Here is a 15,195-nt window from a genome sequence, read left to right on the forward strand (position 1 = left end):
CCTAATTAAGAACTGTTACTTACTATTCACCCGATATCCTCCTCTACCTACTATTCACGTGATATGCCACACGCATCAATATGCCACAGCACATGCATGTCACATGTAACTTCCAACATTTTCCACACGCATCAATGTGTGCATCTAGTTACTAATTAAACAAACCAAAAGTACTAATTATTACATGCGTCGCCAAATCTGCTGATATCACAAAAAATAAAAAATAAAAATAATTACCACAAAAAACAAAGAAAAATAATTATTCGACGATATTAATTTTTCATGACAGGTTGGCATTCTCACAGACTCACACACAGATCCATTTAGAAATGAGAAATGAGATGTTTTTTTGGTCAAAAGAAATGAGAGTATAAATAAAACCAAGGCTTCACCCTCTTCTTTCTCCTCACAAGACAACTCTCTCTTTTCTCCTTCTGCAGATTCAACTCTCCCTGCTTTCGATTACATTTTAATTTCTGTATTTTTGGGTTTCAACTTTCAACTTTACAAGTTTCATGGATCGCAAGAATGAGGCCGTGGCGATGGACTTGCTGTTGGAGGATTTCGATCCGACGGCTGTGGTTGCAGAGCCTCTGCCTACGGTCGTAACCAGCAACGTTAACTGCGATCTTATCGGAAAGTTCGCCGAAGATCTCAAAGGCAGCCTAGAGAAACCGATGGTGCTTGGCAGGAACGTGCATACCACGTGCCTGGCCGTGACGGAACCCGAAGCCAACGACGAGTTCACCGGCGATAAAGACGCCTACATGGCTAGCGTTCTTGCTCGCTACCGCAAGACCCTCGTCGAAAGGACCAAGCACCATTTGGGTACTTTTCATTTCTGTGATTTTTTATTGCAGTGCTTTGAAATCCAAGCAAGAATCTTGAATCTAAATTGTGGGTTGTGCGTGGAAATGCAGGTTATCCTTACAATTTGGACTTCGATTATGGTGCTTTAACGCAGTTGCAGCATTTCTCCATCAACAATTTGGGAGATCCATTTATCGAAAGCAACTATGGAGTCCATTCGAGACAGTTCGAAGTGGGTGTCCTAGATTGGTTCGCTCGGTTATGGGAGATTGAGAAGAGTGACTATTGGGGATACATTACCAATTGTGGTACGGAAGGAAATCTTCATGGAGTTTTAGTTGGGTACGTCAAGTGTTTGATTAATTATTCGTGTGAATCTATTCTTGATTCTTTAGCACAGCAAACTAAAATAATTCGATTTGATATATAATTAATTTGCGTTCTTGTAGGAGAGAAGTATTTCCAGATGGGATTCTGTATGCTTCTCGAGAGTCGCACTATTCGATATTTAAAGCAGCGAGAATGTATAGAATGGAATGCGCAAAGGTTGATTGTCTGATCTCTGGTGAGATTGATTGCAAGGATTTCAGAGCTAAGCTTGTTCTTAACAAGGATAAACCAGCCATCATCAATGTTAATATAGGTATGTGTAAGAGTTAAGAGACACATTGATACAAACTGAATTCATCCATATATTATACCCGCCTATGTGATTTTGTTTGGTTGGTTGATTTACTGAATTGCTTGAACTGCAGGAACAACTGTCAAAGGAGCTGTTGATGACCTGGATCTTGTCATACAAACCCTTGAAGAATGTGGATTCAAGCAAGACCGGTTCTACATTCACTGCGACGGAGCATTATTTGGACTCATGATGCCTTTTGTCAAACGTGTATGTCATCCCATTTCAACTCTTGTAGTTGTTGTTGTGGATAGGAGTCTGTCTCTTACACCTTATGCCCATTTAACTCCTTTGGTTCCAAAATTTCGTGTATTTTGTATGAAGAGTTTTCGCACTGCAATTTTGTCCTGGATGTTATTTGTTGCTAATAATTAACCCTATACAAAGCCTGCTCATTGGATTCTTCTGCTTTCAGCCTTTCTGGATGAGAGGATGGATTTGGCACTAATATTTCATCTTGACAATAATAGTTTATAATATTTCCCTACAAAGTTGCGCTAAATGAAGGATACTGATATCTGTGATTGGATACTATAGTAAATGAGCATAAACTACTATCTTTGATTGACAATATTAATTTACTCGAAGATGAATAACCTTGGAGAAGTTTGGTTCCAACTCTGTTGGTATTAGAATCGGATTAGAGTGATCTTATATTTGAGAAAGCTAGTCTGAAATAGCTGTGGTAATATTTGGTGTTGCTTCTTCATTATAATCTGCGTATGTATTTTGTGTGAAGGATCTCTTTTTTTATTCCCCTTTTCTGACTATACTTTGTGGTAAACAGGCACCCAAAGTTACTTTCAAGAAGCCCATTGGAAGCGTTAGCGTTTCTGGTCACAAGTTTGTAGGCTGTCCAATGCCTTGTGGTGTTCAGATAACAAGGCTGGAGCACATTAATGCCCTTTCAAGGAATGTAGAGTACCTTGCGTCAAGAGATGCCACAATCATGGGAAGCCGGAATGGCCATGCTCCTATCTTCCTATGGTACACCCTCAACAAAAAAGGTTACAAAGGGTTCCAAAAAGAAGTCCAGAAATGTCTTAGAAATGCTCACTACTTGAAGGACCGCCTTCGTGATGCTGGGATCAGTGCCATGCTGAATGAGCTAAGTAGCACGGTTGTGTTTGAGCGGCCAAAGGACGAGGAGTTTGTTCGCAGGTGGCAGTTGGCTTGCCAAGGAAATATTGCCCATGTTGTGGTGATGCCAAGTGTCAACATCGATAAATTGGATGATTTCTTAAATGAACTAGTTGAAAAACGCTCAACTTGGTACAAAGATGAGAAAGTTCAGCCTCCCTGTATTGCAGCTGATGTAGGAACTGAGAATTGTGCTTGTGGGCAGCACAAGTGATTAATTTTTTCGCACTGAGCTTTTTGTATGGTAGTTGTTTTATTTATTCCTGCAGCTTTTTGTAGGTTCTAGTTTTGTTTCAATGGGTTTTCTCCCTTTTGTTCTTATGAACGCTTGTGAAAATTCCTGTATCAGTGGACTGCTTTTATGGTGGTTCAACTATTACTTGATGCCTCAGATGCAAGTTTTTGTTTTGTCATACAACTGTGCTGTAAGGCCTTAACACACTGCTCTGAAAACAGACCAATAAACTGGAACATAATTTCGAAATACCTTTGCCTTATCTCAGATTAATTTTAGCATCCTACTCAACTATTACCTAAATAGCTAATAGCCTTTAAATCTAATATGAGGTTGTGTCTCTATTGCTATTTTTCTTTTGTTTTATTTAGAGTTGTCTGTAACACTGCCAGCAAGAGGGCGCAGTTCATTTTCACTCTAAATTTTCTTGATGTATACCAAAAATGGAATTCTCTTGATTCCTAGAGACTCTAAAATTCATCATCATTCTGCCTCACTTTGTAAGAGGCTCAACGTTTGAGGAGACATTGCCGTATAGCAGAAACTTGATGAGACATGAATCATTTGTTGCAAAAGGGTGATCCCGTTGGAAGTTGATAAGAACATCATGTAATGGGACCCGTGAATTAATGTTGATGCAACAAAATGAAGACTTTGTATGGATGGGATAGAGTAGACTTAGCTACAACAAAATATGTATGTGTCGGTTAGACCAGTCGATTAGGATAGTGAGGCTGTTCTTTTTACACCTAAGTCGAATTTCCCTCCTCGTATATTAGATTAATTTAGTGTAATTTAGAATATCGCTTATATTAAAAATAAAACAAAAAACAAAAAAGGTGTTGTATTAATTGAAGACCATTCGGTCTTTATTTGTTGACAACTAGGACGAAAATGGTTAATTTTATGGTTATAAATAGATGCAAAATGTGAGTAGAATCTAGATTAAAGTATCAAAGAGAGGGAGAGAGAGTAGAGCGCTAGTGAAAAACTTCGGCCATTTCCTGTTCAGTTTTTAGTTTTTGTTATCACTTGCTGTAACAGTTTTGGACGCTAATTCTTCTCTCATTTTTATTTAGAATTCTTGTACACTACTTGGGTAAGTTGAAACAGATCGATCTTAATGCATCCATGACAGAAGTAGACAACTTGTAGCATTTGAGCAAGACATGCCTAATACCAATAAGCAGCAAAATTACACAAGACAAGCTAGGATTAATCTAGTAACTTTTATTCTTATCAGTGCCTTGGGATTTTCTTTAACGTAAATGTCTCAAAGTGACTCAACTACAATCGGATACTTGTTTTTTGGCATCCTTACAAGAGTTGGCTGGACTGAGTCGTCTTTCTCCAGAGGGATCCACCTGTAATAGTGATTAAATCCAGAATCAGAATCATAGTTCCCTGAAAATTCAGCTCAGATGGTTAAAGTTATCCTAAACATCTCAACCATTTCCAACTGCATGAAAAATTGGACAAATCATATGTTTGTTTTAAGCATAGTTTCTATTTGACTTATGCTTATAGCTGTTAATTTTTTATATATAATTTTAATATTTTAAACTGAAAGATGTCATTCTTCATCTTACTTGTATCTGCAGACCAGGTGATGAATGAATACTGAGATTTCGAGCTTGGCCAGGTTGATTCCGGGGCACATTCGCTGTCCGCTACCGAATCCAAGAAAGCTAAAAGGCTTTAGGGGTGCCTGCATTTTTTTTAACAATTATTTAACAATACAATGGCTTCGGGAAGCTACCTATATCAACTGCAAATTGCTGATATGAAAGGAGCTTACATTAAACCTGGAGGGATCGAACTTTTGAGGATTGGGAAAGACTTCTGGGTCATGGTGAATGGAGACAACATCCAAGTTAACAGACCAGCCTTTCTCTATTTTGTATCCTGTAATGTGGAAAATGAGTTAGAACCATGTAGTCACACTTGTGCAGTAAATGTTGGCTTTTGTTATCTCTTTTTTGGAGACAAAGTGTCGTACCATCAATCTCGAAATTCTGGGCAGCTTTTCTTGAATTCCAAGGTAATATAGTGGCTCTTCTAAGAGTTTCATTGATTACCTGAGGTTCAACATCTAGATATCAGTTGTCAGCTGATAAGTTATAACAGAAGAGCTTTGAAGATTAATGAGCTGATTACTTTGGCGGTGTAAGGCATGTTGTTAACTTCATCCCATGTTAGATTTGCTCCAGTTTCTCGGTTTGATTGAATTTGTCGATGCTCATCCTGTAAGTTCGACACTTTTTATATTTTAGTCCCCTGTGGAAATCAAATATCAATGAAAACCTTGCCTTGGTGGCTAGATACATTACTCTTAGTTGTTCCAGAACAGAAGGGTTTTCTCCAAGGAATTTAATAACCCATGTGAGAGCAGCAGTTGTAGTATCATGACCTGCAACCAACAGAGTTAATATGTTGTCCTTCAATTGTTTATCAGTGAGTTTATCTTTATCATCTTCATCCCCTGCTGCTTTGCTATGTTTCATTATCAGTGATTCTAAGAAATCTTGTTGGAAGCCTCCTCCACTTCTCCTTTTAGAAATGATTGAGTCCAACATTGCATACATCCTATCTCGAGCCTGATAAGATAGAACGAAAGTATCAGAGATAAATTCCAACAATGTCCATACTACATTTGAAGAAGAAAAATGTGTGTATTCATTACTGTTTCAAACTGATGAGCTATGAAGAAGTGATACCTGAATACCACGATGGAAAGCTGTTCCCGGGATTTTAAATGGCAAGGATGCAAAGGAGGAAGAGATGAGTTTAAAATTGGATCTAAACTTCTCCTGCTTTTCACCAGCAGGCTCCAAGCTCATTATCATGTTGCCGATAACTTTGAGAGTGAACTGCAAAAACATTAGAATATTAAGTTGTTTCCCTGGAAACAGTGTTACAGTGACGATTAAGAAATGTTCTACTTGACTTGGTAAACAATACTAAACTGTAGAAGCTTCTTCAAGAACCAAAACTGTTCGTCCTGGCCACTGTTCTAATGTCTCAATTGCCAGAGTATTGATGAACTGAAAATATTTTTTAAGGCCATCAACCGATAGGGGCTCTGCAATCAACCGTCTAAGCCGCTTGTGTTCTTCTCCAGTGGTTTGGAGCAAGCTGGTAGGCCCTAGCACCTGCTGCCCTGTGTAGAAGAGGTTTAAGCTCACCATCCCATCCTTTCCTGCTAACAACATCTTGCTTGCTTCCCTCCCAGTCATGAACACAGTGAATCTACCCAACACACTAGTCTTGAACACTTTCCCATACCTACAAAATAAATTACTAAGCTCAATATTGAAAGATCAAAATGATATCTTTTGGAAAATTTGGAAATTCATTTTTTAATGCAAAAGTCAAAAGCAGATGCGGGGGCAGATTTTGATTTAATTGATTACCTCTGCTGCCTCTTGTTCACGAAGCTGTAAATACCAGATGGACTTGAAAACTCTGATATAAATGAGAAGCTTTCTCCCACAATCGGCCAACCCAAGCTACCTGGGATGTCCGCCAAGCTCTTTGGTGATGAAGTCCAAGAGTGCAGCACAAAGAAAGCTGAAAAAACAAAAATTAATACCAGTGCCAAGATGACTAAGATGAACAGCTCCATTGCAAGTAGGCTAACCAAAAACTATCAAACGATCGTCTGAGTCTTTTGACTTTAAAATATATTAAAAGGCACACTTGAAATAATTCTGGAAGTAACTAAACATGACTGCCACTACTTGTACTAAAACCATCGTCTCATGCGATGCGACGGCTTTGTAATTAACGTTAGCACTTAATCAATCATTAAGTCATTACATACGTGAAAGCTTATGTGTGTTCTTGTTTGACATTTTTCCTCTGCTGGAATTTCTAGGAGGCCTCGGTTTTTCTTATGTGTTTCTATTATTAGGCTGATTTTTTTTAATCTGCTTTGGTGCTAATAAACCAATTTCTTATAGTAGTCACTTGTCAGTGGATGCTTAACTGCATGTAAGCATTAGTCTTGAATTGTGGCAGATAGTGACAATTTCATTGCCGGCGGCTTGCTTGTCTTACAAAGTCTCCATATTTTATTAAGAAAAGTATTAGATATTGCCGCTTTTATTTTGCCAAGCAAAAATACAAACAATATTAGTTGAAACCAAGTGGATTAACAAAAACAGAGTAAAAAACAACTGGGGATGCTGATCACAATATGCCATGATAGATTCCCACTACTAACTGGTTCTACATTCTTTGTGCTTTCCCCCTTTTTTTTTGTCTTTTGAGCATTTTTGTTTTCTGGTCTGATGTCTTTTGAGATTAGGATTGAGATGCTTCAAGGCAACAAGAAGCACTTGTTAATTGTTGCAAATAAGACAGATATTATAGTGGAACACTCCCATCTGAGAGAGTTCATCGGCATGTCAGATACATAGTTACTAACAACACCACAATGTTTCAAACAATGGCTTTGTCTGGGATGTATATCACCTTTCCCCAAAACCAAATCACATGTAAATGCTTGATTGACAAAATTTAGATTAAGCTGGAAGCAATCTGTTTCCATTTTTCTAACCATGTATTTACTGAAGCATAACTAGTAGCTACCAAGTCATCTGAAGCGTTTAGATAGAACAAAATACCTCTCATACATTTACATAGCTTTTGAGTTGCTAACAGCCTACCCACATTGTTAAGCTCCACTTTTACATGTCTCCCTCCCTTCATCCTGAATTTTATTAATCCCTACCATATGATTTCCCCTTTCACCTTATCAAGGACTTCAAACCTGGGGTTGGCCACCATCAACATAATTTTCCAACTTATCCCACGAACCTTTTGGTAAATAACCCTTTTTTCCCACTAATCTCAAAATCTCAAGTGCTGATTTCATATCTCTCTTCTCTTTCAAGTACTTAAGACATGCATACAAAGTTGAATGGTTAAACTTCCATCCTGGTCGACTTGACATTTTTGCTGCGTTTTTCATTGCTTCCACTGCCTCTCCCATGTGACCATTCATATGATATTCCGTAGCCAAAACAAGAAATGTGCTTGCATTCCCCTTTCCACTCTCCATAAGCTTCTCTACATATGATTTGGCCTTCTCAAACAGACCTTGCCTGCAGTAAGCAGTGACCAGCAAGTTGGGTATTCTAATGTCATAGCATTTTACCCCAGATTCCCATTCCTGCACAATCTTCTCAGCACCGTCAATGTCACCTAGCTTCATCAACGAACTCACCATACATCGATACCCATTATTGTAGAATCCTACGGTGTTTTTGTGCAAATCCCAAATCCGATAAACCTCATCTTTATTACCAATAGCAGCATATGAAGTCATCAGGTGTTCATAACCAATTTTCCTTGTGTCCTTGTCAATCAGTTGCTCCGATCTCCTCAGCAATGTCGATGTCTTCTCCAACAGTCCTGCCTTCGAGCACGCTTTCACTGCAACAAAATAACCATGCCAGTCCATGGTGACCAGAGGATCAGCTTCCATCTTCACCAAAAGTTTTTCCATTTGGTCTATGTCACCAGTGGCTGCATACGAAAACATTCTGAGTTTCAATGTGTGAATGTCATAACCAATGTTTTTTTCTTCCATCTCTTCGACTAGAACGTGTAGTTTTTCATATTCACCCGTTCGAAAATAGAGGGATAACATTACATTATAATCCCGAAATCCATTCGCAAAACCCAACTCTTTCATCTTTCCGAAAGTAATCTCAGCATTCTCCACAGATTTACAACGTGTATAGCAGTATAAGAGAGAACCATACACTTGAACAACTCTAAATGGGTATGGGATGCTATCGAAATAGCTCTCAGCTTGTTGCAGACCACGGACTTTGGAGATCAAATCTAGCCGAACAGCAATATCTCCAGGAGACAGATCGTGCTTCATCACATCACTCATCCATTCTGAAACCTCGAGTGCTTGGCTATGGCGACGGGATTTACGGAGCTGCTTGATGAAATCTTTGATCTCTGGTTGCTTCAATTATCTCCCTTCTTTGACCCACTGAGCGAGCATCGGCACAACGGAAACCCTAGGATTTCGATTTCCAACCGACAAAATCCTACGGTACAGGGACTGAAATGGGGGTGAGGAGGAGATGGTGGAGGAGGCCAGGGCCTCGGTTGAGTACAATAGTGCGCCTAAAACCCTAGAAATGGCATGGCCACGCCATGGATTTGAGGCAAGAAGCTTCATCATCAAACCCTAAACCCTAATTGATTGAACAGACAATTGGGGAGAAATTTTGACCGTTGTGTGTGAGTGCTCTTTACTGCTCTATAATCCTAATTGAATACACCCAGTCGGATAGGGGTGTACCCTCACCACCACCTTCAACTATTATTAACCTTAGTTAACTTTTATGTGGGAATTTGAAAAAATAAATAAATGAGGGGCCCACAGCCTTCTCTCCCCTTCCTTTTTTTTTTTTTTTTCTTTCTTTCAGCCTCTCCCAACCCATTTTCTCTTTCTCATTCTGTATCTCTCCCTCTATTACACTCTTTGCAAAAAGCAGTAGTTATTGTATTTATTTTATTTTTAGTCCCTGTGGCGGCAATCTAGAAAAAGTACCTCACTATCACTATGTATTTCATTATTCACATATGCTTGAGCAATCAAAAATAGAGTGCTGCTAAACGAACCCTAAAATTAACTGAGTACACCCTACTATCAAACTATTTATTGAGTTACTAATTTACCATAATATAAAATGACCAAAAAGAATATATTGAATTGTAAAACAAATGAAATTTTAATAAGTACACCCTACTCACCATATTCAACCTAACCCCTCCAAACCCTCCCCTCCTCCTCCCTTCTCCCCCCCCCCCTCCAAATTCTCTTTATGTGCTCTAAAAGGTTTGCAATGAGTCGGAATCTTCCATGTGTATGTTGCTTTGGTCCATTATAGTTGGTTTTCCCAGAAAACGCATTCAACCCACCCAAAACTGTTGGTGGTTTCAATACAACCTATTTCTTCTTTGAATTAGATACCTTGGGGTTTAATAGCAACCTCAACAGTCTAAGAAACGAACCCAATTTGGCATTTTCCTTCGTCCACCAGTTGAAGGGAGATGGGTTCCAACATGATATTCCGCGCTTATTAGAATCTTATGTTCGTGGGGTCTGGGTTGGCTGTCGGTAAGCAAGGGAAGTGTGAAGTTGGGCTGTGTTAGAGAGAGAGAGAGGGAGAAGGGTGGAGTTGTGTTATAGAATGTATTATGGTGTACTAGAGGTATTTTTGATAGTTAAATAGGGTGTACTTAGTTAATTTTACATTTTAATTTAAATATTAGGGTGCACTTAGATTATAGGGTATACTAAGTTAATTTTAGGGTTCGTTTAGCAACACTCCAAAAATAAAGGGGACAGGTCTGGAAGCTTCAAGATATTTTTTGTTAAGATTTTAGATAATTAATTTCAGCAGCAACCACGTAAAACCGCTCGAATTCTTGGGTTATTTTCAAGTTACCCTCCAATTTTTCAATACTTTAAGGTTCTTCATCTTCATGACCATTGAGCACCATAAACGAGATACGCACCATACCTATCACCTTAATAAACCGAGTCACTTGAGTGAGGGTGCAGCCATTGATTGGGTCGTCCTCTTCCACTGTTGTGACTATCGGGGAAGAGAACAGCAGAGCAATGCCATTGAGAGGGAGAGATACAGAATGAGGAAGAGAGAATGGGTCGGGAGAGGCTGAAAGAAAGAAAAGAAACGAACCCAATTTGGCATTTTCCTTCGTCCACCAGTTGAAGGGAGATGGGTTCCAACATGATATTCCGCGCTTATTAGAATCTTATGTTCGTGGGGTCTGGGTTGGCTGTCGGTAAGCAAGGGAAGTGTGAAGTTGGGCTGTGTTAGAGAGAGAGAGAGGGAGAAGGGTGGAGTTGTGTTATAGAATGTATTATGGTGTACTAGAGGTATTTTTGATAGTTAAATAGGGTGTACTTAGTTAATTTTACATTTTAATTTAAATATTAGGGTGCACTTAGATTATAGGGTATACTAAGTTAATTTTAGGGTTCGTTTAGCAACACTCCAAAAATAAAGGGGACAGGTCTGGAAGCTTCAAGATATTTTTTGTTAAGATTTTAGATAATTAATTTCAGCAGCAACCACGTAAAACCGCTCGAATTCTTGGGTTATTTTCAAGTTACCCTCCAATTTTTCAATACTTTAAGGTTCTTCATCTTCATGACCATTGAGCACCATAAACGAGATACGCACCATACCTATCACCTTAATAAACCGAGTCACTTGAGTGAGGGTGCAGCCATTGATTGGGTCGTCCTCTTCCACTGTTGTGACTATCGGGGAAGAGAACAGCAGAGCAATGCCATTGAGAGGGAGAGATACAGAATGAGGAAGAGAGAATGGGTCGGGAGAGGCTGAAAGAAAGAAAAGAACAAAAAAAGGAAGGGTAAAAGGAGGAAGGAATGAGAGAGAAGGCTGTGGGCCCTGTATTTATTTATTTTTTCAGATTCCCACATCAAAGTTAACTAAGGTTAATAATAGGACACGTGTCACTCTTTGAAGGTGATGGTGAGAGTACACCTCTAGTTTGAAAAGTAATTTGTAACACACATTACAATGCTCAAGCCTTATCGAAAAATCATACATTAGAGGGTAAATTACTCAAATGGTCCCCAAATTTGTACGCTATTTACATTTTAGGGCCTGAATTAAATTTTTCATTCAAATGGTCCATCAACTCTATATGATAGCCTATTAAACGTGATCAATTTGTTTCTAATTGGTCCACAAAATCAAACTCGTCCTTGGGATACTATATCCAGATCAAAAGAACCTAGCCCTAGGAACTTTAGGATGACGGTCACGCAGGACCTCTGAAGCAGGTTTCCACAGATGATAAAACTCCTAGAAGAGTTAGAGCAATTTATGCAGTAAAATTCCATTTTCCAGTTGTTCCTTAGACATGAAGGGCAGTCGAGTCCAGTAAGAGCCTTCCACATGTGAGACAACCAAAGCATGCTCACTAAGGCCAGAGGAAAATATGGTTTCATTCCTGCAGCATAAGATCAAAGGACCAAAGGAGTGCTAGTAGTCATGCCAGCATTCCCCAGATTATAAGAGGCCGAAAGAGGGAAATTATTGAACCAGACTTATAAGAGAGGCTCACAAAAATAAAAAAACAACAGCAGCAGCAGCTCCATATAAACAACAAGAAACAGTACTAATCAATTGTAGCACCTAGAGAGATACCTACTACTAAGTTTTCTGTTTCTGTTCATATTTGTACTTTATTTGTGGCCAACATCCGGATTTGTGCTTATGCAATTTAAAATGAGAGCTCCACATTACTTTTCCAGATATTACAGCGGTAGATTGTCATCGGAGAAAGTTCATAGGAAAGCTGGATACATTGTTAATTACTAACACCATAAACCATTCCCTGGTCGGTGCTTTAAGTCACTTTGCTCCATAGAAATTAGATGTAATTAACACTTAACAAGTCACATGAAGCATTAAGAAGGGAAAAAAAAAGGATGCAATTGTCTAGATATTCACCTTTTGGTTCGTAGCTGCAAAAAACACCCTTCATAGATTTGTAATGTTACTTAAATATTTGGGTGCTACCCATATGATTTCCCGTTTCACCTAACTCCAGAACCTGGGGTGCACAACTATCAATATAATTTCTAATTTTATCACACAAATCTGTTGTAAAATGACCCCTTTCTCTGAATAATATCAGCAATTCATGTGCTTCTTCAACATCTCCCTTCTCTTTTAAGTACTCAAAGCAAGCAGCCAAAGTTGAATTATCAAACTTCCATCCTGGTCGAGATGCCGAACTTGCTGCCATTTTCAATGTTTCCACTGCCTCTTCCATCCGATCATTCATATGATATGTGGTAGCCAAAAGAGCCCATATGCGACAACACTCCTTTCCACCCTCTGAAAGCTTCTTCACATATGATTTGGCCTTCTCCAAAAGACCTTTCCTGCAGTAAGCATTGATCAACAAGTAGGGTATTCGAATGTTAAAGAATTTGTTCCCAGATTCCCATTCCTCCACAATCTTCTCAGCACCATCAATGTCATCCATCTTCAACAATGAACTTAACATACACCGATACCCGTTATTGTAGAACCCTACCATGTTCTTGTACAATTCCCAAATTCGATAAACCTCGTGTTTACTACCAATAGCAGCATATGAAGTCATCAGGTGTTCATAACCAATTTTCCTTGTTTTACTGTTAATGAGTTGTTCCGATTTCCTCAGCAATGCCGCTGTCTTCTCCAATTGTCCAGCTTTCAAGAACGCATCCGCTGCGGCAGCATAACCATGCCAGTCCAAAGTGACCAGAGGATCAGTTTCCATCTTCATCAAAAGCTTCTCCATTCGGTCTACATCCAAAGTGGCTGCATACGAATATAACCGAATGTTCAATGTGTTCATGTTATAATCAATGCCTTTCTCTGCCATCTCTTTAACTAAAATATCTACCTTTCCATGTTTACCCATTTGAGAATAAAGGTTTAACATTGTATTATAACACGATGATCCTTTCACAAAACCCAACTCCTTCATCTTTTCAAAAACACTCTCAGCCTTTTCCAAACAATTATGCTTTGCATAGCAATACAGCAGAGCACCATACACAGGAACCACTTTTAATGACTCTGGGATGCTATCAAAATACCTCTCGGCTTCTTCAAGCCCATGGACTTTTGAGGTCAAATTTAACCGCACCGCAATGTCTCCAGGATGCAGATCATGCTTCATTTCATCGCTCATCCACTCTGAAATCTGCAGAGCATGGCCGTATCGACGACACCTTCGGAGCCGCTTGATGAAACCTTGGAGCTCGGGCTGCTTCATGTCTTCCCCTTCTACCCGCCATTGATGGAGCACTGGCAGAATGGAATCCCTAGGGTTTCCAATCTGCCAAATCCTACTGGGCAGAAGCTCAAATGGGGGTGATGAGGAGGAGGGCAGCACCTCAGTGGAGTAGAATAGTGCACCAGAAACCCTGGAAATGGCATATCCACGCCATGGATTTGAACTTGAACGAAGAAGCTTCATCATCGAACCTTCACCGAGACTTGAGAAATGTTGGGCTCCAGCGACAAGTTAGGATTTACGGTTTTGAATATATATATATTATCTTTTGGAGATTGTTTCTTAGAAGCCCAAAAGAGTGAACAGAACAACAGGATACGGACAAGCCCATGGGTAGATGGACTATTTTATATTATGAAGCACACAAGAACCATTTTATATTATGAAAAAATTTGAAAACCCATTCATGATACTTTTACTAAAAATATAAATTTAAAAAACACAAAATATAGAAGGAATTGGGCTACAGCCCAAAATTGAACGGCAATTTATTCAGTAAAGAAGGGTCAAAGCACTTCGTATTTTCCCAGCATTTATTTGTTTTTTGGGATGTAATAAATTATGAGTCCTTTTTTTCTTTCCTTTTTTTTTAAAATTTTTTTTTATACAAGTGATATTGGGATAGGGGGAATCAAACCTAAGACCTTGAGTGCAGAGTAAAGGTGTCCAAAGGGCTATACTAGGCCAGATTGATCGATTTAGAATCGACACAATTAATAAACGAGTCAAACCAAGTTCATCCATTTAAGAAAATTATTAAGTCTGGCCTGAGTTAGCAACGCTAGCCCATATAAAATTGGCACGGGCTTGTGTCTAGCCACAAAACGGGCCAATATGAGCCCACGCCAAGCTCAACTTTTTTGTTTTTGGGTCGAACGCCAAGCTCAACTTATGTATTGCATATTTTGTATTCTTTTTCTTACAATTTAATTTCAATATTTTTAACAGTAGGCTCTGAAGAATATCATGACATATCCTGCCGAGTCCTCCATGAATTTCAAGTTTCATAACGTTGTCGCCTTCCATCCAATCTGAAAAGTGAGATTAATACACTAATCAACACTTAAACCGAATAAGACCCACTAAACTAATTCTACTAATTTAAGAAAGAACATAAAACTTACCCTTGAATTTTACTATTTCCCTAAGGACTTGGCAAAAACTACAGTTAGAGGTAGGTATGGCAAATTTCCCCACGAGTATGAAGGATAAAAAAAGGGGTATGAGGACGAGTTCGGAGAATTTTTCGAGTATGTTCGGGAAAGGGCGAAGATGATATTCTAATCCCCAATCCAAACCCCCCCGTTTAAAATACTCATATAAATATATTATTAAGATGTGTGATGGTTGTGTTACCTCTATATTGATGATAATGTCTTGAACATGTATTAATTTTTTAAAATATTCTAGATTTTTAGTTAATAAAAATTGAATTTATACA

General features: G+C 38.8%; 2 protein-coding genes and 2 pseudogenes across 4 annotated transcripts; 1 reads left to right on the forward strand and 3 right to left on the reverse strand.

Moving 5' to 3' along the window:
• The first annotated feature begins 345 nt into the window (after positions 1–345).
• Positions 346–3,050, forward strand: LOC110752735 (serine decarboxylase). Its single transcript, XM_021953455.2, has 5 exons — positions 346–828; positions 921–1,152; positions 1,260–1,453; positions 1,566–1,702; positions 2,280–3,050. Exons 1-5 carry the CDS (start codon positions 516–518, stop codon positions 2,844–2,846), a joined length of 1,443 nt encoding a protein of 480 aa, XP_021809147.1. The 5' UTR covers positions 346–515; the 3' UTR covers positions 2,847–3,050.
• An 861-nt stretch (positions 3,051–3,911) lies between these two features.
• Positions 3,912–7,635, reverse strand: LOC110752732 (abscisic acid 8'-hydroxylase 3-like). Of its 3 annotated transcripts, none has more exons than XM_021953451.2 (10): positions 7,496–7,635; positions 6,281–6,437; positions 5,834–6,152; positions 5,585–5,737; positions 5,198–5,464; positions 5,025–5,111; positions 4,867–4,945; positions 4,666–4,772; positions 4,457–4,575; positions 3,913–4,231 (listed from the first exon to the last, which is right to left on the reverse strand). In XM_021953451.2, the coding sequence occupies exons 1-10, from the start codon at positions 7,578–7,580 to the stop codon at positions 4,141–4,143; spliced, it is 1,464 nt and encodes a 487-aa protein (XP_021809143.2). In that variant the 5' UTR covers positions 7,581–7,635; the 3' UTR covers positions 3,913–4,140. The 3 variants fall into 3 exon arrangements, with proteins under 3 accessions (XP_021809144.2, XP_021809143.2, XP_088102384.1); XM_088246258.1 differs by lacking the exon at positions 7,496–7,635 and adding an exon at positions 6,691–6,754; XM_021953452.2 differs by lacking the exon at positions 7,496–7,635 and having other exon boundaries at positions 3,912–4,231; positions 6,281–6,624.
• On the reverse strand, positions 7,394–9,231 carry LOC110752733 (pentatricopeptide repeat-containing protein At2g20710, mitochondrial pseudogene; annotated as a pseudogene).
• Positions 9,232–12,292: 3,061 nt separating this feature from the next.
• LOC110752731 (pentatricopeptide repeat-containing protein At2g20710, mitochondrial pseudogene) lies at positions 12,293–13,984 on the reverse strand (annotated as a pseudogene).
• Between the last annotated feature and the right edge of the window lie 1,211 nt (positions 13,985–15,195).

Source organism: Prunus avium, chromosome 8, assembly GCF_965620075.1.
Source record: "Prunus avium chromosome 8, drPruAviu1.hap1.1, whole genome shotgun sequence".
In the NCBI taxonomy this organism is placed as follows: domain Eukaryota; kingdom Viridiplantae; phylum Streptophyta; class Magnoliopsida; order Rosales; family Rosaceae; genus Prunus; species Prunus avium.

Excerpts from the sequence above, each read along its gene's own strand:
- LOC110752735 (XM_021953455.2), top strand. The coding sequence starts at position 516 with ATGGATCGCAAGAATGAGGCCGTGGCGATGGACTTGCTGTTGGAGGAT. Across the intron at positions 829-920 it reads AAGGACCAAGCACCATTTGG|GTTATCCTTACAATTTGGAC; the intron begins GTACTTTTCATT and ends GTGGAAATGCAG. Across the intron at positions 1,454-1,565 it reads CATCATCAATGTTAATATAG|GAACAACTGTCAAAGGAGCT; the intron begins GTATGTGTAAGA and ends CTTGAACTGCAG.
- LOC110752732 (XM_021953451.2), bottom strand. The coding sequence starts at position 7,580 with ATGAAGGGAGGGAGACATGTAAAAGTGGAGCTTAACAATGTGGGTAGG. Across the intron at positions 5,112-5,197 it reads CTGTTCTGGAACAACTAAGA|GATGAGCATCGACAAATTCA; the intron begins GTAATGTATCTA and ends TCGAACTTACAG. Across the intron at positions 4,232-4,456 it reads CACCTGGTCTGCAGATACAA|GTGGATCCCTCTGGAGAAAG; the intron begins GTAAGATGAAGA and ends TCACTATTACAG.